The sequence below is a fragment of the Peromyscus californicus genome, unplaced genomic scaffold (assembly GCF_007827085.1).
Source record: "Peromyscus californicus insignis strain IS unplaced genomic scaffold, ASM782708v3 Scaffold_12__1_contigs__length_115047231, whole genome shotgun sequence".
Taxonomy (NCBI): Eukaryota; Metazoa; Chordata; class Mammalia; order Rodentia; family Cricetidae; genus Peromyscus; species Peromyscus californicus.
The window spans coordinates 94,831,391-94,855,584 of NW_026294413.1; the positions used below are offsets into that span (position 1 = coordinate 94,831,391).

A 24,194-nucleotide genomic window follows, 5' to 3' on the forward strand; every position below is an offset into this window, starting at 1 on the left:
GACGATGGATAACTCCCTGTTTCCCCTGGCAGGCTCGCCCGTGGCCTTCTATGGCAGCTCTTCAGAAGTGGTAACTGCTGTGCAGATGGTGAAGTTCAACACCACGTCCATCAACGTGGGCAGCGGTTACTTCCCCGAACACGGCTACTTCCGAGCCCCGAGACGTGGCGTCTACTGGTTTGCAGTGAGCATTACATTTGGCCCAGGCCCAGGAGTGGGGCAGCTGGTGTTGGAAGGTCACCGCCGGGTCCCAGTCCACAGTGCAGAACAGAGGGGTGGGAGCACAGCCACTGCCTTTGCTATGGCAGAGCTGCAGAAGGGTGAGAGAGTGTGGTTTGAGTTAATCCAAGGGTCAGTAACAAAGGGGAGCCAACCACACGCTGCATTTGGGGGCTTCCTGTTGTTTAAGACCTGAACCCCGGGCTCAGCTTGCGTCAGACATGACACACTTGCCTGCTGTCCGTAGCCTGAGGCTCTGGCCTCAATAGCTGGAGAACATCTAGCAGCCTAGCTCTTCCCTGGACACCTTCTGCAAAGATCCTGCCGTGGGCTGCATGCACCTTCTTTTGGACACACAGGTTGGGGGAGGCCCGGTGTGCTGCTCCCTGGACTGTGCCTGGAGTGGAAGCAGGGCTTCTCATGCCTTCCCCCAATGGCATGGCTTGTCTTGGCTCTAAGGCACTCTCTCAATTCTACAACTTTGTTGTTTTATTTTGGCATTTTGCTCCTTCTGTGGTTGGAAACTCCTGTACAACATTTAAAATTCTATTTCCCCTTCCCTATGTCAGGAAGTCATTGTTCCCCAGAAGGAATGTTCACAGTGACAGTGACAGACCAGGCGTAGCTCACTGAGAGCGTTTGGCGTGCACAAGGGCCTGGATTCTCTTTCCAAAACCTCAAAAAAAATCTCCCATTTTTTTTTCCTTCTGAAATTGGAATCAAGTCTCCAATTACTACAGGAAAACTAGTTAAAACAGCCTTTCTAGTCTCATAAAAGGGAGGTAATGCCTGGTTGAATCAACCATGGGAAATGAAATTAGTATCTCTGGGCTGGGGATGCAGCTTAACTAAAAAGCTCAAGCCCTGGATTCAGTCCCCAGCACTCCATAAAACAGGCATGGTGGTGCACAGCTTCGATCTCAGCATACGGAGAAGGCAGGAGGATCAGAAGTTTAGGGCCATCCTCAGTTTTTTTTTTTTTTTTTTTTTTTGGTTTTTCGAGACAGGGTTTCTCTGTGTAGCTTTGCGCCTTTCCTGGGACTCACTTGGTAGCCCAGGCTGGCCTCGAACTCACAGAGATCCGCCTGGCTCTGCCTCCCAAGTGCTGGGATTAAAGGCGTGCGCCACCACCACCCGGCACATCCTCAGTTTTATAACAGTTCAAGGCTAGCTTGGGATATGAGACCTTGTCGCAAAACAACAAAAGGAGTTAGTGTTATTTTTTTAAACTTTCAGTCACCCTGTCATTATCTGCATATTTAATTTTAATTTCAAGCCTTTTCCTCCTTGCTTCACTCAGTGTAGAGGTCAAGAGACGTCAACCAGGGACATCACTGGGTCGGCCCTTTGCCCCTTTCACTCCTCCACTGACTGTCCACACCCTCCCCAGCGTCTCTAAGGAAGGAGGGAAACTAAACCCCCAATAACCATCAACTTTGGAATAAAGTGATACCCTCCGAAGCTCTGCCTTGCTTACTGCTGGAAGGGGAAACATTTAGTGAGGCACTTGGGGGGAAATGGGACAAAATGAAATTCTAGGCACATTTGACTTAATACTCGGTTAATTCTGCACAGGCTCCCTAGAGGCCTCCTCACTAGGCAGTGGCACCGTCCCTGGACAGGACAGCACAGAACGGCACTTCTTTCTGCAGCATCTGCATGTGGCTTACAAGTCTCCAGACCCCACGCTAGGCTCACAAAAGCAGTCACACAGCCACCCACCCAACCCTGGAGAAACGGCTGACCCCAGGCTAGGAGCTTAGAACTTCCCAATGTACCAAATGAGAAATGTTCAAAATGGGATGGGCATGTGTCACGTAGACAAGTGTGGGTGAATGTGAGCACCGAAACTACAATGACTTAATGGAATATAACTCAATAAACAGGAACCCAGGAGTCCATACGGAAAAACTGTATAAGGCAAGCGCTTCCTCACACCACAGTGTCAATGGAAACTGTAGATGGAATAATGACAGCATCAGGAAATCTGCAACCACTGGTATACAAGTCCTATATAGTCCAAAGCATCCCCCATAATGTGCTCAATACAAACACAATGGCAACTTTTCAGAAACGAGCTATCATGGTGTCCTGGTTGGTTTTATGTTAACTTGACACAAGCTAGTCATTTGAGAAGAGGGACTCTCAATTGAGAAAATGCCTAAGATTCGCCTAGAGGCAAGTCTGTGGTGATCTTCTTGATTAATGATTATGTAGGTGGGCCCAGCTCACAGGAGGCAGTACCACCCCTGGAAATGTGGTCCTGGATGGTATTAAAAAAACAAAAAACAAACAAATGAAAAACAGGCTGAACAAGCCCTGAGGAGCAAGCCAGTGAGCAGCACTCCCCCGCGACTTCTGCTTCAATTCCTGCCTTGACTTCCTTCAGTGATGGGCTGTGATTGCTTTTGGTATCAATACTTTATCACAGCTGCAGAAACCCTAAGACACACGGTAAACAAGTGGCTGCCACTGACATTATTAATGACACACTGAAGTCAGAGTATCTCACCGGGATGCACTGTTGGTACATACAGATGTGCCAACATCCAGGAGGCAGAGACAGGGATTGCCAAACTCAAAATCAGTTTGAAATCATAGAGCAAGGTCCACCTCCCTAGAAAACAAGTACTATAAACCATGCTTTATCTTGTAGAAGAAGTACAGGAGACCCAAGGACTGAACACATTACACAGCACACACATATCAGAAAAACACACTCATGAGGACTTGATTAGAACTGGCGAAATCTGAATGAAGCCTGCAGGTCATGGGATTGTTGACCATTGTGACAGTGTCGATTTTTCCCAATTTTGATCACTGCACATAACTGGTTAATAGAATATTCCTGAAGACTTTAGAGGGCATAAGCTCACTCACTCACTTCAAAGAGCTCTGAAAAAGCACAGACAGGCTGTTGATTTCCAACCCAACCCCACACAGCAGTTACACAAAATGTTAAGTCAATAAAACAGCATGAAGAGTAAATGGGATTCCTTATAGTATCTTTGTAAGTTTCTGCAGATGAAATTTAAAATTGCTAAATCTGGCAGTTGAAAGAAAAAAAAAATCAGTACACTGGCTAAAATCAGAGGGCAGAATGGTACAGACAACAAACAAACCATAAATATAGAGGAAACATCCAGAAGACATTTACCTCATAGGAGTTCTAGCTGGGCTTTGAGGTACGCACCTTTAGTTCTAGGTACTTGTAAAGCTGAGGCCCTCAGCTTGAAGTCAGGTACTATCTGAGGCACCCCATTTGAATAATAAAAAGGGGGTGCCAGGGAGATGGCTCAACTGTAAAACCAAGTACTCATTTGCAGAGGATCTGGGTTTGGTTCACAGCACCCGCACTGCAGCTCATAACCACCTGTAAGCCCAGTTCCAAAGGATGCATCACCTTCTTCTGGGCTCTCTAGGTACCAGGTACACATGTGGTACACGATATATAAATGCTCTACCACCACTGAACGCCATCAGCAGCCCCAGCAAAGTGGAAACGTAAACCAGGCTCAATGCTACTCAGGGCTTAATTCTGAACTCATCCAACCCTGGAGAAGTGGCTGACCCCATGCTAGGTCTATGTGCATACATACATACATGCACATAGAAAAATCTTAAATTATTTGCCTGCACGTACGTCTGTATACTACAAGCATGCAGTGCTGCAGAGGCCAGAAGAGGGTGTTAAGTCCCCAGCAAGTGGTTACAGATGGTTGTGAGAGGCTCTGTGTCTGCCAAAAGCTTACCCCTGGTCCTCACTGGCCTGGAGCTCACTAAGGAGAGATGGGACGCTAGCCAGAGGCCTGGGACCTGTCTTTTGACATCTCAGGCCCCACACTACCATGTCTGGGTTTTCACACAGGCTCCAGGGCTTGAACCCCAGCCCTTATGTTTATATGACAAGCACTTTATGAACAAGCCATCTCCCAGCTGGTTTTGAGTCTGTGGGAGCTGGTGGACTGTGGCTAACAGAAGTGGGTGGCTGAAGGCAGGCCCTGAATGGGTTACCAGGTTCTGGTATGGCTGCAGCTCTTGGCTTCCAGATCCCCCACTAAAAGGTGGTCATAGGTTCCTACGGAAACAGACCAAGCCCAATTACCATGCCTCTGCCACAATGGACTGACAGCCTCTCAAACAAGCCCAGATCAGCTTCTCTTCTCTTTAGCAGATCATTTAGAGGGATTTCTATTCAGATTCCATCCTGACAAGAGTAGCTAATGCACTGTTTACACACACATGAAATGGGGGCTCCTTGAGGAGCATGGATGGGCTGTTTTTAAGCACACTGTCGCTGTCGAGTAGCATAAACCAGTGCTGAGTCTTTTAAAACGGAAACATGTCTAGCTCCCTAAAAGTAGAAGGTGCAAATGGGGACTCTGCAAACAGTACCTGGCAGGTGGGAAATACGGCATTGTGGACACCGCTGGACACTGTAAGGACACTTAAAGACCTCATCAAATGGAATGAAAAAGCCTTGAAGACTGTAATCCAAGTACTCATTTGTAATCCAGTGCAAATGAAAATGTTTGATGAGAATAGAAAATGCTTGATGACAGGACAATATTAGGAGCCTTAACTTTCCTTTGTTGCAAATAAAACTGAAATAGACATATCTGTATTTGGGATCTAACAAAAATATAGGGTTTGTGTACAATGACGCTCAATACGTGTTTTTTTGTGAGGCGGCTGAAGATACAGCTCAGGCTAGAGTATACAGAGTTCAAGGCTAGCCTGGGCTATAAGCGAGACCCAGTTTTACCCCTTCTCTGGAAAAAACAAAAAAACAAAGCCACAATGAAAAAATAATTGAAATAACAAAAGATCATAGAAATAAATTATTTCCTCTATGTGGTCACATGCTTTTTTTTTTAAGTTTTTTTTTTTTTTTTAATCTGGTTGTCCTGAAACTATGTAGACCAGGCTGGCCTTGAACTTAAGAGAATCCAGAAAGGCCACCATACCTGGCTTGTATTTTTAAAGCTGCACCCCATGGTATGCACCTACAGTCCCCACTATACTTAGGAGGCACAAGATTGCTTGAGCTAAGTTTAAGGGCATCTTTTGTGGAAGTAGAATGTAATGGAGTAATGTATTTGGTGGGTTTTGTTTTGTTGTTCTTTTTCAGACAGTGTTTCTCTGTGTATCCCTGACTGTCCTGGAACTTGATCTGTAGACTAGACTGACCACCTGCCTCTGCTTCCCGAGTGCTGGAATTAAAGGCATGCACCACAATGCTCTGCCAATATATGGTGTTTTCAACTGACATATAATAAATACTATAATCTTTTTTGTTTGTTTGTTTTTCGAGACAGGATTTCTCTGTGTAGCTTTGTGCCTTTCCTGGAACTCATTCTGTAGCCCAGGCTGGCCTTGAACTCACAGAGATCCACCTGCCTCTGCCTCCCCGAGTGCTGGGATTAAAGCCGTGTGCCACCACCGCCCAGCGAATACCATAATCTTAATGTTATAAAAAAAAAATGCAGGACAGACACATCCAAATGTAAATAGTGGGGCTAGAGAGATGGCTCAGCAATTAAGAGCACTGGCTGCTCTTCCAGAGGTCCTGTGTTCAATTCCCAGCACCTACATGGTGGCTCACAACAATCTATAGTGGGATCTGACGCCCTCTTCTGGCAAAAAGTCAACAGAGGACTCTTGTACATAAAATAAATAAGTTTAAAAAAAAAGACAATCAAATGTAAATGGTGGTGTCTGTCAATAAAACGGAGTAGTTTATTTGCTTCTTTATTCTTTTCTGTTTCCCAAAAGTTCTGTTATAAATACACATTTTTATAACCAGAAAACAATGTTTTATTTTTTATAGAAGGAAAAAAAATCCCCTCATTATAGTAGGTTCATCATCTCTCTACATAAAGGCAAAAATAATGTATGGCCACTTACCTAGCCATGTTCCATGCTGGTTTTGGGAAGCAGAAATGCACGTTCAGGAACGTATATATGTACACTGACTTACTGATAAAATTTCAACAGATGACTTCTGATACACAATAAATCCAAGAACAGCATCACAAAACACATCACTGAAGTATACTAAAATAAGGTTATTTACTGAAAAATGATACATTGGACATAATCTGTATATAGAACAAAGCAATTAATGGTAAACTTAATAAGGCACCTTTTAAATCAGATGCTGTACAAAATACATTTAGTGTGTTACATATCAAAGAAGATTCTGTATTTTTGGTGTTTTACAACTGCATAATAAAAATGTTCTTTAACCTGTCAATGCCTTATGTACAGTTTCCCTAAGCTATAATATTTCCATTTTATACAATATATACTACATTTTAGCTTTTAAGTGAGAAGAACAAAGGTCACTAAAGAGCTTAAATAATTCCACTGAAAGAGTACAGAGTACAACCTAAAGTTACAGTATTATGTCTAAGTCTTTGCAAAAGCCACATTCCTAAGCTTTCCTGATGGGATGATCCTTCCTATGGCTTCACGTACTGCACCAGAAAAGGCTCTGCTTGCCTGGTCTCCACCTCCTCACAGCCAGGAGGTGAGCAAACTGTCACTGCTTAATATCTGACTCAGTCAATCTGTGTTATTACCACAAGAGCTACATAACCTTTCTACATCATCTACACTTCTGTTGAAATTATCGTAGACATTTGGAAACATTTCAAACAATCTGAAAAGACAAGTGCTTTCATTTAGGAAATCTGCCCTGGAATAGACTACTCAATATCCAACTTGATCTTGGGTCAAATCAGAGATGCATAGTTCTTAAAAAATTACAGTCTAAGCAAGAAAAACATCTAAAAAGAAAAAAGTATTGAATATCATTAGAACGAATGAATGAAAACCAGCACATTCCAGGACAACAGCTGATAAAAAGCAATAGGTCTCTTTATAGACTTAGGAACATTTCTGGACACGGGAAGGATAACATGCTGACTAAAATATCTTTTGCTACATTTCCAGAGAAATCAGTTCAGATGTTGTACTCAGAGCTGATGAAGTCTCAGAGACTCAAGCTGGGGCAAATCTTAACATGCTCCGTACCACCAGCAACTCCTGGCCATACAAACCACTCATGACATCTTCCTGGATCATTTGATATTTATTTAGGTAGTTTGGGTTTTGGCTCTCATATTTTAGTTAAAGGGATTGCTGGTGTTAGTGGGACCAGATGAGTTTACAGATTTTTGCAAGTTATTGATTAGTAACTACACAATACTTTTTTTTACCAGTTGGTTGTATTTTTTTAAATTACATTTGTGTTTGAATATGTGGAGTGCATGATGTATGTGTGTGTGTGGGGGGGGGGGGGGATCGTGCCACAGAGTATGTGGATGTCAGAGGACAATTATGGGGCAGTCAGTTCTCTCCTTTCACGTGTCCCAGAGATTGAGCTGTGGCTGGCAGCTTGGCAGCAAGTGTCTTTACCCACCGAGCCTTCTCACTGGCCCCAGGGGCTGAGATAGTCTTTAAATATTTCACTTACTGAATTTCAAATTTAAAAGAGTAAGAGGGAGGAGAGGAAAAATAAGTTTAATTCAACTTTAGATTTTAGGATTCCAAATGAGGATTACAGCAGCAGCATTTGCCTTTTAAAGAATGTTACTGTTTCGAATGAGTGTACTGAAAGGCAGCTTGGGAAGGCAGTAACTAGAGTTCTGTCGGCCTTACAATCCATTCCTGACGGCCCCTTTTTTCAGACCAAGCTACTTAGAAAAGAATCATTACAGTGGCCTCTGCACCCCATCTAAGCACATCTAAGAATAAAGTTTGCCATTCCTTAGGTGTATCATCAAGATTAGAAAACCATTTTTAAGATTTCGTTTATTCAGGCCAAACTACATCCAGGTAAACTTGGCTTAGGTAACTCAGATCTCCTGTGTTCTCAGGCTTTGGTTAGACTAGATGAAACCCATTAAACAAAATAGTCACAACAAATCTCAAACTTGTGGACTATGATGTGCAGGTATTAGATTAAATTTAGTCATAAATGAGCAGATGGACAGCCTCCCATTTAATTTAAAACCTGTGACTATGTTAATTTATGTTTCATCCAAAGAGACAATGTCAGTTGATCCTCTCATAGCTTGTTTGCTCAGAATAAACATTTAAATAGTATGATATCAGCATCTAAGTCTGAACCAGAACTGTTCTTTGAGATAACAAGGCTGCTATAAAAAATACATCATTTTATTTAATAATAGCAGCTCAGTGTAGATATGGGTAGTGACCAGATACTAGGCCCTTCTGCCTGACTCTGTCTTCACAAGTTAGAAACCAGAAACTGTAAAACCAAATTTCAAAAGATTTAGGTATCTAAAATACATTTACCAGTTACTGACAAATTTATATTAGCTGACATCCTTCATAAAAGAATGATGCAATATCTCAGTGAAGTTTTTAAATGCATGAATTCTGAAATTCACACATAGTTCTACTTGAAAACATTCTCCCCCATTAAGGATCGGATGTGAGATCCATGGGAGTCGTTTTGTATAGAACTAAGTAAGTATGTATATATGTATGTATGTAAAATATGGCTAGAAAGATCGTTATGTAGGTTTTGAAAATAAAAGCACATTACACATGATAAACAATTTCCCTTTTTAAGATGTACTGAGGGCAAAGACTTCAGAATTTGATCACAGGCATGCACATCGTTATCAGATACAGTAAGGCTGACTCCAGGAAGAGGCATTTTCTTTCAAAGTATGGTTCAAAGCAGTGAGTTTCAACTCTGGACAGGAGGTGTTTCATAAAAAAATAATTACCAAAAAAGAAAACAAAATGGTGACAGAAGAACACAGTCCAAATTTATGGACACTTTAAACTGATTTGGCCTTTACAACTATTATGTTAAAAATAAAGTTGGTGGAGAAGTTACTACAGTTACCAGGTAGATGATTTTTATGAGATTGGCGAACGCTGATCAGATATTGCAAGTTTAAACCACCGGCCACAGCCCCTCCTGTGCAACCATACATGCTTTTCTTCTTAGCCCCCGGCCGCAGAGGAACTCTGGGGTGCAGATCAAAGCATGACGCACTGTCACAACCAGGCAGTATCCCAAAGAGATCACAATCTATAGGCTGTTTACAAAGACAGAACACAAACAGATGTTTTCTCTGACAGAAGGCAAACATGTCTCTCCATCTCTGCTGAGCTCATTCATTTTCTCAAGGCTTTCACAGAAAGCATCACTTTATGGATTGGATACTGAGTACCCAGAGTTAGACCAGAAGCTTCTTATCAGGATTGGAGTCTTGATGCAGTTCATAAAAACCCAAACATTTCAAACAAAGCTGTCCTGTCTGTATAGAAAGAATGACGTGTTTGGAAGTTCCAATCTTGCATTCTGCAGAGTACTGAAAGGGTTATTGTTAGCAGCCTGTGAAGATGTGGCGAGGAAAGAGTCTGAACATCAAGCCAACATCCTAGTCCATGCTAATCCACCCATTCCTTGGGTGGAGTTCTTCAGTCTAGATTCTCCCTCACAGCTGTTTAACTGTCAAATCTTTACATCCTGGGATTCAACCATTTTTGCAAGTGTCTTCTTGATTCTCAAAGCTGTGAGTCTGGAGGATGGATTATGGGCCCAGCATTCTGACATCAGCTTCAAAACTGCTCGAAGACACTAAAGAGAAGTGTAGAGAGAGTGTGGTGAGCATTGAGTAACACAGCATTCCCTGATCACTTTACAGGGGTTTGGCTCCAACTTACTTCATCACTGTTCCAGCGGTTAGACACAATTGGTCGCAAGCGTTTGACACACACAACCTCACGCATCTCCTCATAGGACGGGTCACTGGGCACCATGTTGTAATATGGTAATTGATAGTCCTCCACTATTCCTGGAAGGAGTGAGAAACCACAGTGAGCAAAAACATGGTAGTGTAATACACAGAACCTCTTACCGAACTATGGAACTAAGAATGGATTCGTACATAAAGAAGAAGTATACCCTGGATGGTTCTCTTTTAACAGTAAATACATGTTTTTCTATTATTTATGACACATTATTTCCCCTATCTCTGACAGGGTGACAGTCTCTCAACAATGGTATAGTGTTTCTTTTGGGGGTAGGGCACTTGAGATCTGAGATAAGAGGACTGTGATTTGAAGCCAGTCTGGGCTACAAGTAATGAAACTCTTAAACACAAAAGGAAGGAGAAGAAATAAGATTTTTTTTTAGTATAAATACCTATGGACTTATTTGTTCCTACTAGTGATGTCTCTATTACTCTCTACTGCCAGAGAAGGACTGGTCATGATCTGCGCACAAGCTCACAAAGCAGGCCCACTACTGCTCACTGAAAAGGATACAGGTCAGCCCTGGCCTCTCATCTGGAACCTGAACGGTGACTGAGGCCCTCACCCCCCAGGGATTAGGAGTAGTTCACTACTAACTACATGGTATTCTCTGACGACAGTCAATAGGTGTGAGGAGACCACTTCACACAGTCACAGCTGACTGACAGGAGCTAAGCACCAGCATGAATACACTAGAGAGGGCTATTGGAGCCTCTCTAGGTAGGCACCTTTCCCCTTGGATGACTTTAAGGTATCTCTTCATTGAAATGTATGTGAGCAGTCAAGACAACTACGTGTGAGTCTTAGGGTAATTTTAGTGAAACCACAGGATCTGAGAGTGGTCCTGGGAAACCCTGACATAGGTGACACATAAATTAGGTAATTACTTTGTAAATGACAGGTCAACAAACATAATCAAGAATATCATTCAAGCTCTTACCTCCTGTAACACACCGACGGGCCATTTCCCAGATGATTAGGCCAAAGCTATAGATGTCAGCCATGATGTAGGGCTGGAAATGGTTTTTATTCAGGCTTTCATCCAGCACTTCAGGAGCCATGTAGCGTTTGGTGCCCACCCTGGTATTCAAGGGGATGTCAACTTCGTTTGTATCACTGAGACAGGAGGAAGACAATGATCATGTTGAGAGTCAACAACAGTTCATATCTGTACATTTTTAGAAATGATTTTCTGTCTAAATGTGTAAATTCCTATATTCTTTGCCATAAATTCTTGGGAAATTTAGCACCTTTACAGACTTTATATGCAGCATATTACATAACATCCCTAGCAGGGTCTGGAACAGTTATTCCGAGCCTTGGTACTATGTCTGCCACAAATCACTAACTCTTTTTCACACTAAACTGGATTAACACAAGTACCTTTCTTTCTTTTCTTCCTTCCTTCCTTTTTTCGAGACAGGGTTTCTCTGTGTAGCTTTGCGCCTTTCCTGGAACTAGCTTTGGTGATCCACCTGCCTCTGCCTCCCAAGTGCTGGGATTAAAGGCGTGCGCCACCACCGCCCGACCTACGATCTGTCACCAAGGAAGTTCTGCCCTTCTTTTTTTTTTTTTTTTTTTTTGGTTTTTCGAGACAGGGTTTCTCTGTGTAGCTTTGCGCCTTTCCTGGGACTCACTTGGTAGCCCAGGCTGGCCTCGAACTCACAGAGATCCGCCTGGCTCTGCCTCCCGAGTGCTGGGATTAAAGGCGTGCGCCACTACCGCCCGGCCAGTTCTGCCCTTCTTAAAAGATAACAGTACTGGTCTAGGGGGTGGCACAGTTGGTACAGTTCTTGTCTGTCTAGTATACAGGAGATCCTGGGTCCCATCCCCAACACCACATAAACAAAGCATGGCAATCCAGGCCAATAATCCTAACACTAAGCACCAATGAGATAAAAGCAAGATGATAAGAAAGTCAAGGTCATCCTTGGTAAATAGCTGGTTCCAGTCCAGCTTGGGCTACGTGTGACCATGTCTTAAGAAAAAGAAAAAACAATATTTTACATAAGAAAAGGACAGGTAATTCTATCTGAGAAGTGAATATGAAAATAAAAGAGGAATCATTTATTATTACCATTCTTATAAATGAGCTTAGCATTTTTTTTCCTCCTTTTTTCAAGACAGGATTTCTCTGTGTAGCCCTGGCTTCCCCGGAACCCACTCTGTAGACCAGGCTGGCCTCAAACTCAGAGATCCACCTGCTTCTGCCTCCCGAGTGCTGGGATTAAAGATGTGCACTACCACTGCCAGGCTATATGCTTAGCATTTAAAATACAGAATTATATTTTATTTTTCATGGATCCAATCTACTTAGTTATAAGTACAGTGATATCTATATAAATGGTCACTCAGTAACAAATGATTTAATAGTTTTCTGGGTTTTGAACTGAATTTTAGACTTGAAGGTGAGGTTTTGTTACTTGTGCCCCAGGTCTGGGAACCTCTAGACAGTATTTTCCAGTGAAGACCAATACAAAGTATTGTATTTTGTTATCCAACATCTGTGGTGGTTAATCTTTATTGTCATCTTGACTAGATTTGTAAGCAACTAAGAAAGCCCTAGAGGTGGGTCTCTGAGGGTGCTTCCAGAAAAGTTTAATGGAGGAAGGACCGACCACCTTGAATTAGGTGATACCATCTCACAGGCTGGGGGGTCCTAGAATGAATAAAAATGGACAAAGGAGAAAGCAAGGGGACCCCCAATTAGTGTTTAACTTTTTTTTTTAAAAAAAGATTATTATGTACACAGTGTCCTGTCTGCATGTATCCCTGCCTGCCAGAAGAGGGCACAGATCTCACTCTAGGTAGTTGTGAGCCACCATGTGGTTGCCAGGAACTGAACTCAGGACCTCTGGAAGAGCACCAGTGCTCTTAACCTCTGAGCCATCTCTCCAGCCCCCTAACTCTCTGCTTTTTGATTATAGGTTAAATGTGAGCAGCTACCTCACATTCCCACCATGATGTTTTCCCTTTCATAATTGACTATACCCTGAAAACATGAACAAAAGAAATCTTTCTTTCCTTAAAAGTTGTGTTTGTTGGGCTGGCAACACAGCTCAGCCATTAAAGGCTAAAGACAAAAGCTGCCTTTGTCAGGAGATCTGATACCCTCTTCTGCCCTCTGCAGGAATTGCATGCACGTGGTACACAGATATCCATGCACACAAAATATCCATACACATAAAAATAAAAAAATAAAGTCAGTGTGGTGGCACACACTTTAAATCCTAGCACTTGGGAGGCAGAGGCAGGCAGATTTGAGTTCGAGGCCAGCCTGGTTTACAGAGTCCATTCCAGGACAGTCAAGCCTACACAGAAAAACCTTGACTTGAAAAACAATAATGGACTAAAAAAATTTTTTTTTAAAAAATCTAGTTTATTTGTGTTCATGTGTGTGTGTGTGCTTTGTGAGTGCAGGTATCTGCAGATGGCAGAAGAGGCAGTGGATACCCTGGAGCTGGAGTTAGAGGTGACTGTGGGCCTCTCCTACGGTGCTGGAAACAGCACGACATCCTAGCTGTGGCATGGGTCACTCTTTCTTTCCCGTGGTCAGGGAGCGGGGAGGGCACATGTGTGGAGGTCAGAAGACAACCTGCAGGAGTCATTTTTTTCCTTCACCATTTGGGTTCCAGGGATAAAATTGTGAGGCTTGGCGGCAAGTGCCTTTACCCATTCAGCCACCTCACTGGACTTTGCTTATTTTTTAAAGGAGTATCAAACTATTGACCACTGTTTACCATTATACACAATAAAGTTAACAATACAAAGTTAGACAACATTCCAATACTTAAAAATTATTTTCCTGGCTTCTGCTGAACCAATACAAACACAAAAAAGGTAGAACTTATATAAAAAGAATGAGTTTAAGTTTAAAAAAAAAAGCATGCAGGTCAATAATTTACACTATAATAAAAATTTTGTTCACTCATTTATGGCAGCCAAGTCCTAAACTGCCAAGGTGCCTAATCATATAATTACGTTTCCATGAACTGTCTTCACTATTCCACAAATCATAACCTTTTAGCACACTGATATGAACTTTTCTGTAAAGAACTGGCTCACTTAAGTCTTGTTTAGGTTAATTAAAACCAGTCTAGCTTCTTTGAGTCAGGGAGCCACTGCCAGTGATTAAATTTTGTCTTTCAGGGATTGTACAAATAAATTATTGTATATATGACACAACATATTTATGAATATACTACATATAATATACATTTATGAATTTAAAATTTCCCAACCCTGTAGCTGAAAGTTTTCCTGTGTCCTGCCTGGCCTGTGGTCAGGACAAATCTCTCTCACTCACCGGTCCCACAGCCGCTCAGACCCAAGTAAACACACAGAGGCTAATATTAATTAAAACTGCTGGGCCATTAGCTCAGGCAAACTATTGACTACCTCTTACATTTAAACTCAGCCCATTTCTGTTAATCTATATGCTGCCATGTGTTCCGCGGCTTTACCTGTGTGCCATTACATGCTGCTCCCTGGATGGTGGGCTGGCATCTCCTTACTCAGCTTTCCTCTTCCCAGAATTCTCATCTGCTTATCCCACCTATACTTCCTGCCTGGCTACTGGCCAATCAGCGTTTTATTAAACCAGTGTACAAAGCATTATCCCACAGCACAACCCAAACTTGCAATTAACTACAGAATCATCTATTTAATTAGGAAAGTATGGTTTCAGGAAAATTTTTTATTTAACCCTGCTCCAAAATGATCCTACAGAAAAGAATTTTCCCAGTTTGAGCTGCCAAGGCACAGACAGGCCAAGTACAGCTATGGCAGAATGGGACCAGGCTAAGTGATGAGAGAGAAAGCAGAAGAATTCATTCAAATCACCATGTGGTTCAGCAGGCCTAACCAAATGCAGAAGTTATATGGCCATACAGGCTTTATCAAGGTTCTTCAAAAGAATACTGCAGCAGTGTTGAATTCCCTAGAATAAGAGATCTAGGAAGTTGGAGACACTAGGACTATGAATGTCCACTGAAGAAAAGCTGCAAGCATGAAATAGAGTCAGCCTAAGAGAGAGGTTACATTTACTGCAGGCAGCAAAACAAGATGGATGGGGATATCCAGGTTCACTGGCGCCCAGATGATGCCAAATGTCCGGTACCAGCTACGAGCTGTAGGCCAAGTGCATGTTCTGGTGTCAGTCATGCTTTGGTCTAGCTTCCTTGCTATGTTTATATTCTTTCCTTTGGGATGGAAATGTTTACTCTGTGACAGAGTATACTGGAAATGTCTACCTTAATTTTGATCTCATAAGGGCTCACAGTTAAGGGACTGCTCCAAAGGTATGAGAAACTCTGACCTTGAGCTTTTGTTATTGTTGCTGCTTTGTTTATATGATTTTGCTGGTTTTTTTGAAGACAAGCTCTCTCTATTATATGCCTCTGCCTCGCGAGTGCTGGGATTAGAGGTGTGTGCCATCACACCTTGCACTGAACCTTGGCTTTGAGCAACTTTAGAACTGTTAAGACTTTAGGGACTCTTACAGAGAGCTAAATCCATTTTGCATGACTACCATGAGGTAAATCATGAATGTCAATAATCAAGGGTGGAATATTATGGATTAAATGTCACGAGTTTGGGTGTCAAGTTGGTAAGAAGCAGCTCTGTGATGCTTAACTGTCTATGTGAATGGACTTGGGATCTTAAACTGAAGACACACAACTCTGGTGTGTGTGTCTTTGAGGATATTCCCAGAGGTTTCAATAAGGAGGAATGACCTAACCTGGATGTGGGCAGCACCAGCTAGAGCCCAGACTGAATAAAAAGGGGAAAATTCGAAGCAAGTCAAGTATCTGTTTTTTGACTGCATGCGATGTCACAAGCCACTTAAGTCCCCATCACCACGCTTTCCTGCCATGATGGACTGACTGGACCCTTCAACCATGAACTACATCAAACCTTCTCTTCCTTTAGTTGCTTTTTGTCAGGTAACTAGGAAGAACTAACACAGCATCTGACGAATCCTGAAGCCGACAAATCCCACTCTGACCACGAACACCGTTGGCAGTGCTCGCTTCGGCAGCACTTAGACTAACACTGCAGTGACAGAGAAGGTTACCATGGCCCCTGCACAAAGGTGACACACTTATGAAGCATTACAAAAAGAAAAAGAACACATCAGGCAGATGGTGGCGCACACCTTTAATCCCAGCACTCGAGAGGCAGAGGTGGGCGGATCTCTGTGAGTTCTGGGCCAGCCTGGTTCACATAGCGTTCCAGACCAGCCAGGGTGATAGAGTGAGTCCCTGCCTCAAAACAAGCCCCATTTATCATTATTTATATGCATGTATGTGCGCCTGCATGAGTTATGTGTACCAAATGAGTGCAGGTGTCCATGGAGGCCAGATCCCCTGATCTGAGTGCTAGGAACCAAACCCAGGTCCCTGCAAGAATAGTTAGTGCTCTTAACTGCTAAGTCATCTCTTCAGTCCCTCAAGTACTATTTTTATTTTGTGGCCTTAAATGAATTCTGAAATGTGAAATGACGACTCCATTCTTAGACTACATTATAACACATTATAACTGCTTCAACAGTTACCTGATTTTTTGGTTTTTTTTTTTTTTTGAGACAGGGTTTCTCTGTGAACTCTGGCTGTTGTAGAACTTGCTCTGTAGCCTGCCTCTGCCTCCTAAGTGCTGTGATTAAAGATATGTGCCACCACTGCCTAGTTCCTGAAATTTTTATAATTCTAATTGTTTTGGAAAACTGACAATATCAAAAGAAACTATCTCCCCATATTTGCAGGAGTATAAATTCATACACTATACTGTTCTGAAGCAATACTATACAATATGCCACAAGTTAGTATGTGAAAACTCCTCTAGGGAGGCTCCCTTCTCTAGAAATCCATTATGAAGAAAATACTTATCCAAGTGCTCAAAAGTAGAACAATACGCATAAATATAAAATTCAATAATGTTCATGATAACCGGCCTTCCTTCCTTTTTTTTCTTTCCCCAACAGAGTATTTCTGAGTACCCTTGGCTGTCCTTGAACTCAGAACTCAGAGATCTGCCTGCATCTGCCTCCAGAGTGCTGGGATTAAAGGTGTGCACCACCACCCAGTTTCACAATAATCTTTTTGAACACAGTTGAACTGGAAGCAAACTTAATACCCAATATTTGGGTCACAAGTTACTTATATGTAACATGGACTATCTGAAAAAAGAGCAAGTACAGGTAAACTGAAATAAAAGCATGAAAACCAGGAAATCAACAAATATGTAGAGGCTGGAGATGTGATTTAGTAGCAGTGTGTGCTTAGTATACGTAGGATCCTGGGTTCATTCCCCAATAATGCCCAGAAAAGTACAGTGAAATGCAGCTTTGTGAAAAGAAAAACAAACAAAAGACCCCAAAGCAACCCTGAGTATAAATACCTGTCAGATACCGAAATAATCTCCAAATGTTAAACAAAAAAGTCATTTACCTGTTGAATTTAACAGCCAGGCCCAGGTCAGCAATACAGCAACTTCCATTCTTCTTAATAAGGATGTTTTTGCTCTTCAGGTCTCGGTGAGCAATTGCAGGCTTTCCCTGGGTACCATAAATTTCTGTGTGGAGGTGGCACAGACCACAGGCAGCAGAATAAGCTAACTTGAGAAGGGCTCTGGTGTCTAATGTGGCACATTTCAGGAAGTCATAGAGGGATCCATTTTCATGGTAATCAGTAATCAAATACAGCTGAGTCCAGGAGCCAGTGCCTTTAATGTCTGCAGCTATAAAACCTGTTCAGTTAATGAGTTTAAAAGGTTAGCTGTCAGCAGAGGTGCTAGGTAGTTACAGATGCACATTCAAGATCCTGGAAATGAACTACTTACTCTGTACAGACAGTACTCTCCTAATTTGACACGCAAAATGTTTTGACTATGTAACCAAAAAAATCATTTCATATGTCACTCCACAGTGTAGTGTCACTACATTTGTACAGTCAATCTATGTGTGTGTTGTGTCTGTGGAGGAGGAAGTCAGGCGGGTGTCAGGTCCCCCAGAGCTGCAGTTACAGGCAGTCACGAGCTTCTTAGTGTGGGTGCTGGGAAGTGAACTCGGGTCCTCCGTAAGAACAGTGTGTGCTCCAGTCACTGAGCCATCTCTCTCCAGTCCAACTCAGAGCATTTTTAAAAACAGGGTTTGCTATGTTGCTAGGTGACATTCAAACTTGTGATCATCCTGACTCAGCCTCTTGAGTGCTGAGATTATATGCCTGGGCCAACACACACAGCTAATTTATGATAATCCTAACATTAATCACAAGTGATAATAATGACTAAGAAAAAGAAGTCATGTATTACATAATAACCTGCAAGTGCTATCTTCCCACATGATTTTCTCTTGAAAAGGCTTTCCCTGGGAGTGACACCACACGCTTGTAGTCCCAGTGTCAGGAGATGGAGGCAGCAGGACTGCACAAGTTGAAGCTGCCAAGGCTACAGAGTAAGACTCTGTCTAAAGAAAACAAAACAAAACCCCATCCCTGAACACCCAAAATCAAAGTTTTTAATTTCAGGTTGAAAAACAGATACTTTAAGTTACATGGGAAACAGGATCTTTGTAGGTGGAATTGTATTTATATGAAGCCATGCACAATATAGACTGGGTTCAAATTAGCTGACGAGTGTCCTGTATGATGGAAATGTTGTCACAACACACATAGAAGATCATATGAAACATAGAAAGGGGGGCTGTCTGTTGTGGAATATTAATCAAAGATGTATTACATTCTTTTATGCTGTGGAACATTTGTTTAATGATACAAAGATGTGTTGCATTCTTTTATGTTGCATTTGTTTAACTCTGTGAAGCTGTGTTACTTTGCCTGTCTAAAGTACCTGATGATCAAATAAAGAGCTGGATGGCCAACAGAAAGGCAGGAGAAAGGACAGGCGGGGATGGTGGGCAGAGACAATAAATAGGAGGAGAAATCTGGGAAGAGAGGATCGAGGAGCAAGAAAAAGGAGAAGAGGAGGACATTAGGGGCCAGCCACTCACCTACAGAGCAAGCCATAAAGTAAAGAAAGATATATAAAATAGAGAAAGATGTAAGCCCAGAGGCAAAAGATAGACAGGATAATTGAAGTTAAGAAAAGCTAGCTAGAAACAAGCCAAGCTAGGGCTGGGTGTTCATAAGTAAGAATAAGCCTTCATGTATTGATTTGGGAGCTGGGGCCAAGGAGTAAAAAACAACCAACAGCAGTTGTCTGTACGTCAAAGAACACTCAAGACTGGTACAGTCAGGAAGAAACCCCAGAGAAGGAATGGCCCTGCCAACTGCTTAGTTTTAAAATTCTGGATCCTAAAATTAAGGGGGATAATCGGTTGTTTTCCTTCTGTGTGTGCATGTACACATGTGTATACACGTGAGGGCCAGGGCCTTTGGAGGTCAGGGGATAGCGTTAGGCGGTGTTCCTCTGCTGTCCTATTGGCCCAGAACTTCAACAGGTAGGCTAGGCTAGTTGGTCAGTGCTCCAGGGATCCACCTGTCTCCACCTTCCATACCTCACCATCACTGTGGTTATAAGCTTGCACTCTATCACACTTAGCTCTTCACGTGTAAGGCTTCTGAACTCAGGTCTCCACTTATTAGGCAACTCCTTCAACATGTGAGCCATCTCCCCACTTTGCTTCTGCTGTTTTTCTTTTTTCTTTTTGGGGGTTGGTTTTAGAGACAGGGTTTCTTGGTGTAGCACTGGCTATCCAGAAACTCACTCTGGAGACCAGGCTGGCCTTGAACTCAAGAAATCCATCTGCCTCAGCCTGGGATTAAAGGCTTGGGTCATCACACCTGGCCATATTTCTGATGTTTTAAGCCACTCAGTTCATGGTAAGTTTTTACAGGAGCAATAGGAAATGAACATAAATGTCTGTGCTTGGCAATAGGCAATGGACTTTACAAGGTAAGAGATAGTGCAATAGGAGCTGAAAGAAAACTCAGGAAAACGAGGTCTGTTTGTACACTCTAGTGATCAGACAACTACATTATTTCACTACTGTATAAATGAGGTAAGGTAGCGAGAGGAAGACATGGGGGCAGAAAATACAACGAAGCCACACACGGGGTTCTTCTGCTCACACAAGTTAAAGGCAGATGCAGTTAAAGTTCCACTAGAAAGGGGTTGGGGATTTAGCTCAGTGGTAGAGCGCTTGAAGGCCCTGGGTTCGGTCCTCAGCTCCGGGGGTGGTGTGTGTGTGTGTGTGTGTGTGTGTGTGTGTGTGTGTGTTACCCTAGAAAAAGTACTGAAGTTCTCTACAAAAGACTTGGCTTCCATTACTATGTATGTTCAATGAACTAGCTTTACTATCCTTTTGAAACCCAATGCTATTTAGAGTAATAAAAAGCTTTCTTGGCATTCAGGATTGTGTTCTAGTTCACTACGAACTCTACTGGATTTCTTTTACCTACATAAACATTAGAATCCACACACACATGGCAGGCTCTCCCTGACCCAAACACCCTTGCCAGAATGAGGAACTTAACTAAAGTAAAGGACACTCACCAAGTATATTTTCATGACGCATTAACACCGTCTGGTAGATTTCTGTTTCTCTAAACCAGCTAGCTTCTTCAGTGGTAAAAAATACTTTGACTGCCACTTTTTCCCCACGCCATTTACCCATCCATACTTCTCCATAACGGCCTTTACCAACCTGCCGAACCATCTGAATCTGTTTGGCAATTGTTCGCTGAACCTATACAGGAAAGAAGAAGTACAGTTTTGAGCTCTTGATGAATAGACTCTATTAAGGCTGACTAAACTGTGATAGGTCACCCCATTAAAAAGGCTGGCATGTCCAAATAGCTCCAATGCAAATATATTAACTCCAATGTTTAAATTTATATTATTTAAAAGCAGCAATGAATAATGAATACTGAAATCACACACAGCCACCCTTGAGAAGTCTTCTTCCCCACAGACTTGGGGATTTGGTTACTTAACTTCTCTTGGGCAACAGAATAGCAAATGTGTGACCAGTAGACTTCACAGATGCTTGTGTACCACAACTTGCCCTTTCTTTTCTGCTCCTGGGAACCCTGCCTCCCACAGAGAGAAGTGCTATGTCAACTGTCAATCCTATATACAAGCTCTATTGCTTATCAGTAGCTGAGCAAGTCTAGAAATAAAACTTCCCAACAGACTCAAAGTCATGAGAAATAATAAGTATTTTTGTCTTCCAGCCACTGAGTTTAGGGTAAGTTACTATATAAAATGTAAATAATTAAACCCTTATCCCAGTCTCTAAGATCCTAGATGATCTGACCCAGTCCCAGTTTTCACTATTTACCTACACTTCCCTTATTCCAACTTTTCTTTTTTTAATTCACTTTTTTTTTTTCATACAGCATATTTTGCTCATTCTTTCTCCTCCCCAAATTCCTCCCAGATCCTTTTTGGTTAGAAGCGGGACTATGTGTCTGATTCCCCTTCTCAGTGCTGGGATTTTGTCTTGTTTGAAGCTGTGCATGTTACCCTAGTTTATGAGTTCATATGTGTATTGGTCCTGTTGTGTCTGGAAGATACTATGTCCTTGGAGTCATGCACCATTTCTGACTCTTACAATCTTTTGAATGCGAGGGTGATCTGGCTATGACATCTATCAGTCCGTTGCTTGCTACGGCTGATTCAGCCTCATCTGAATGACCAGGCAGGTATTCCCTTCCCCTCTCAACACTCCATGTGGATCCCTCTCAAAATGTCCCCAGATAGAGGAGGAGTAGTCTTCAGTGAAGGTTATAGAAATAGCTTTGCTCCCCTGCTGGAACCTCCAAACAAATCCTCAAGCTCTATTCTAACTTTTTTTTTTTTTTTTTTTTTTTTGGTTTTTTAAGACAAGGTTCTCTGTGTAACAGGCTTGGCTTTGCTGGAACTCGCTCTGTAGACCAGACTGGCCTCAAACTCAGAGATCTACCTGCCTCTGCCTCCCCAGTGCTTATAATTCACTCATTTATTCCTCTTACTGCAGGCTCTTGCTGCAGGCCCAATTTTTTATATAGTACTGTTGTCTTGCTTTATCATCATCATCCTCTCTCTCTCTCTTTCTCACTTATTGGCTATATCGGTCAGAATTACAATTTTGTCTTTTTATACACCTTCGCTTGAATTCTACTCCTGGCTCATAGGCCATAGGTAGTAGTTGGGAATAATACCTGAAGTACATATATACTGTGTCTTTCATTTTCAGACTACTAGTAATTTTAAATGAAAAAGAACATAATATTCTGGCTAGAAGTGTGTATCTGAGGCTGGAGCTATACAAAGCTGAAATGGCTTACATCATAAATCACTTAGCATAGACTCTGTAATATTTTAAAGTCACGATTATTCAAGTATAATTTATATGTAAAATAAGTATACATTTTGAAAATTGAGCAGTAAATACTGAAAAATGCCTAGTCATCTAATTACCAAACTCTCACTTAAGACTTACGAATGCTTCCTCCTTTCGTGGTGAACTCCTTCTGGTGTGCTGACATTCCTTACCTGTTTGTTCCTAGAGTGTTATCTTTTTTTCTGAGTCATGTAAATAGACACACTATTTACACTTTTCTGTATCTGGCTTTTTTTCCCTAAGCATAAAGTGTCTTTGAAATTCATCTCTGTTGTTACTGATTTGTTTCTCCACACTGATGAATGTGTTATTTGTTTATCCATTTGCCAATTTGGTGGGCTTTTAGGCTATTTCTAATTTACTTATTAGACTATATTTGCTATGAACATTCACCTTTAGGTCTTTTGTGTAAACACACTTTTAATATCTCTAGGCCAAAAAGCAGAAATGTTTTACTGTATACACCCCCAGCACATGGGAGGCAGAGGCAAGCACATCTCTGAGTTTGAGGCTAAAACAAAGTATATACTTAACTTGTTAGTAAACTCTCAACTATTTTTCAAAATGCCTTATCATTTTGCATTTAATCATCTATGTACAAAATTTCAAGATAATCTATATCCCAGCATTTCCCTGGTCAATTTAACCTGCATATTAACAAACACACAATGCAGATGTGTTTGTTTATCTGTCATTCTTAATCTTAGGGAAGTATCTGTTCAAATCTTTGGTCCATTGAAAAAAATTTGAGCTGTCTTATTATGAAGCTGTTCAAGTTCTTTGTATAGTCTGTATATTTATCAGATCTATTTAGCCCCTGATTCATCTTTTTTTTTTTTTTTTTTTTTTTTTTGGTTTTTCGAGACAGGGTTTCTCTGTGTAGCTTTGCGCCTTTCCTGGAACTCGCTTTGGAGACCAGGCTGGCCTCGAACTCACAGAGATCCGCCTGGCTCTGCCTCCCGAGTGCTGGGATTAAAGGCGTGCGCCACCACCGCCCGGCTTGATTCATCTTTTGATTCTCATCCTTTTTTGTTGTTGCTGTTTTTGGTTTTTGGAACAGGGTTTCCTATGCAGCCCTGGCTGTCCTTGAACTCACAATGATTAGTTTAAAAAATTCTTTCGGAGGTTTTTCTAGTTTAACTTTTATATTTAGATCTACCCTCCATTTCAACTTAATTTTGTATACTGAGTGAGGTACAGGAACACATTCACTTTGTAGCAAATGGATACCTGAGGTTTTCTTCTCTGCATCATTTGTTTAGCAGACAAGTTATTCAACACTGAAATACTTCAGTACTTTAAACAAATAATGGCCTCATGTAACCTTTTATAACAAAGTCTTTTAAAAATCATTGAGGGCACCTTATGGTGCCGCCGCAAGTCAGCACTCAGGAGACAGAGGCAGGTGGATCTTTGTGAGTTCAAGGCCAGCCTGGTCTACAGAGGGAGTTCCAGGACAGCCAGGGCTACACAGAGAAACCCCATCTCAAAAAGCCAAAATAATAAAAATAAATAATAAAAAAATCAATGATCAGTGGCACACAACTTTGATCCCAGCACTCCCAGGCATAGGCAAGCAGATCTCTATGAATTCAAGATCAGCCAAGTCTACATAGATAAGCCCCCAACAACAAACAGTAAAATCAATTGATTGGGTCGGAGAGATGTCTCACTGGTTAAGAGCACTGGCTGTTCTTCTAAAGGGTGTGGGTTCAATTCCCAGCGCCTAAGGGTAGCTCACAACAATCTGTAACTCTAGCTGTAGGGATCAGACACCCTCTTTTGGCCTCTTTGAGAACCAGGCACATAAACGGTTCACAGATATACA

The 24,194-nt window shown here is 41.9% G+C and overlaps 2 protein-coding genes across 6 annotated transcripts in view; one reads left to right on the forward strand and one right to left on the reverse strand.

Moving 5' to 3' along the window:
- The window catches only part of Mmrn2 (multimerin 2), a 35,320-nt gene extending 29,808 nt beyond the window's left edge, over nt 1-5,512 (forward strand). For all 5 annotated transcript variants that reach the window (XM_052733967.1, XM_052733966.1, XM_052733970.1 and 2 more), the window contains one exon: nt 33-5,512. In XM_052733967.1, the coding sequence (XP_052589927.1) occupies nt 33-415 (383 nt within the window). In that variant the 3' untranslated portion in view covers nt 416-5,512. The remainder of the gene's footprint in view (nt 1-32) is intronic.
- Nucleotides 5,513-6,272: 760 nt separating this feature from the next.
- Nucleotides 6,273-24,194, reverse strand: part of Bmpr1a (bone morphogenetic protein receptor type 1A) — a 113,978-nt gene continuing 96,056 nt past the window's right edge. The window contains exons 9-13 of the mRNA XM_052733971.1: nt 20,536-20,728; nt 17,472-17,769; nt 10,964-11,139; nt 9,934-10,064; nt 6,273-9,847 (exon numbers count right to left, since the gene is read on the reverse strand). Of these exons, the coding sequence (XP_052589931.1) occupies nt 9,722-9,847; nt 9,934-10,064; nt 10,964-11,139; nt 17,472-17,769; nt 20,536-20,728 (924 nt within the window). The 3' untranslated portion in view covers nt 6,273-9,721. The remainder of the gene's footprint in view (nt 9,848-9,933; nt 10,065-10,963; nt 11,140-17,471; nt 17,770-20,535; nt 20,729-24,194) is intronic.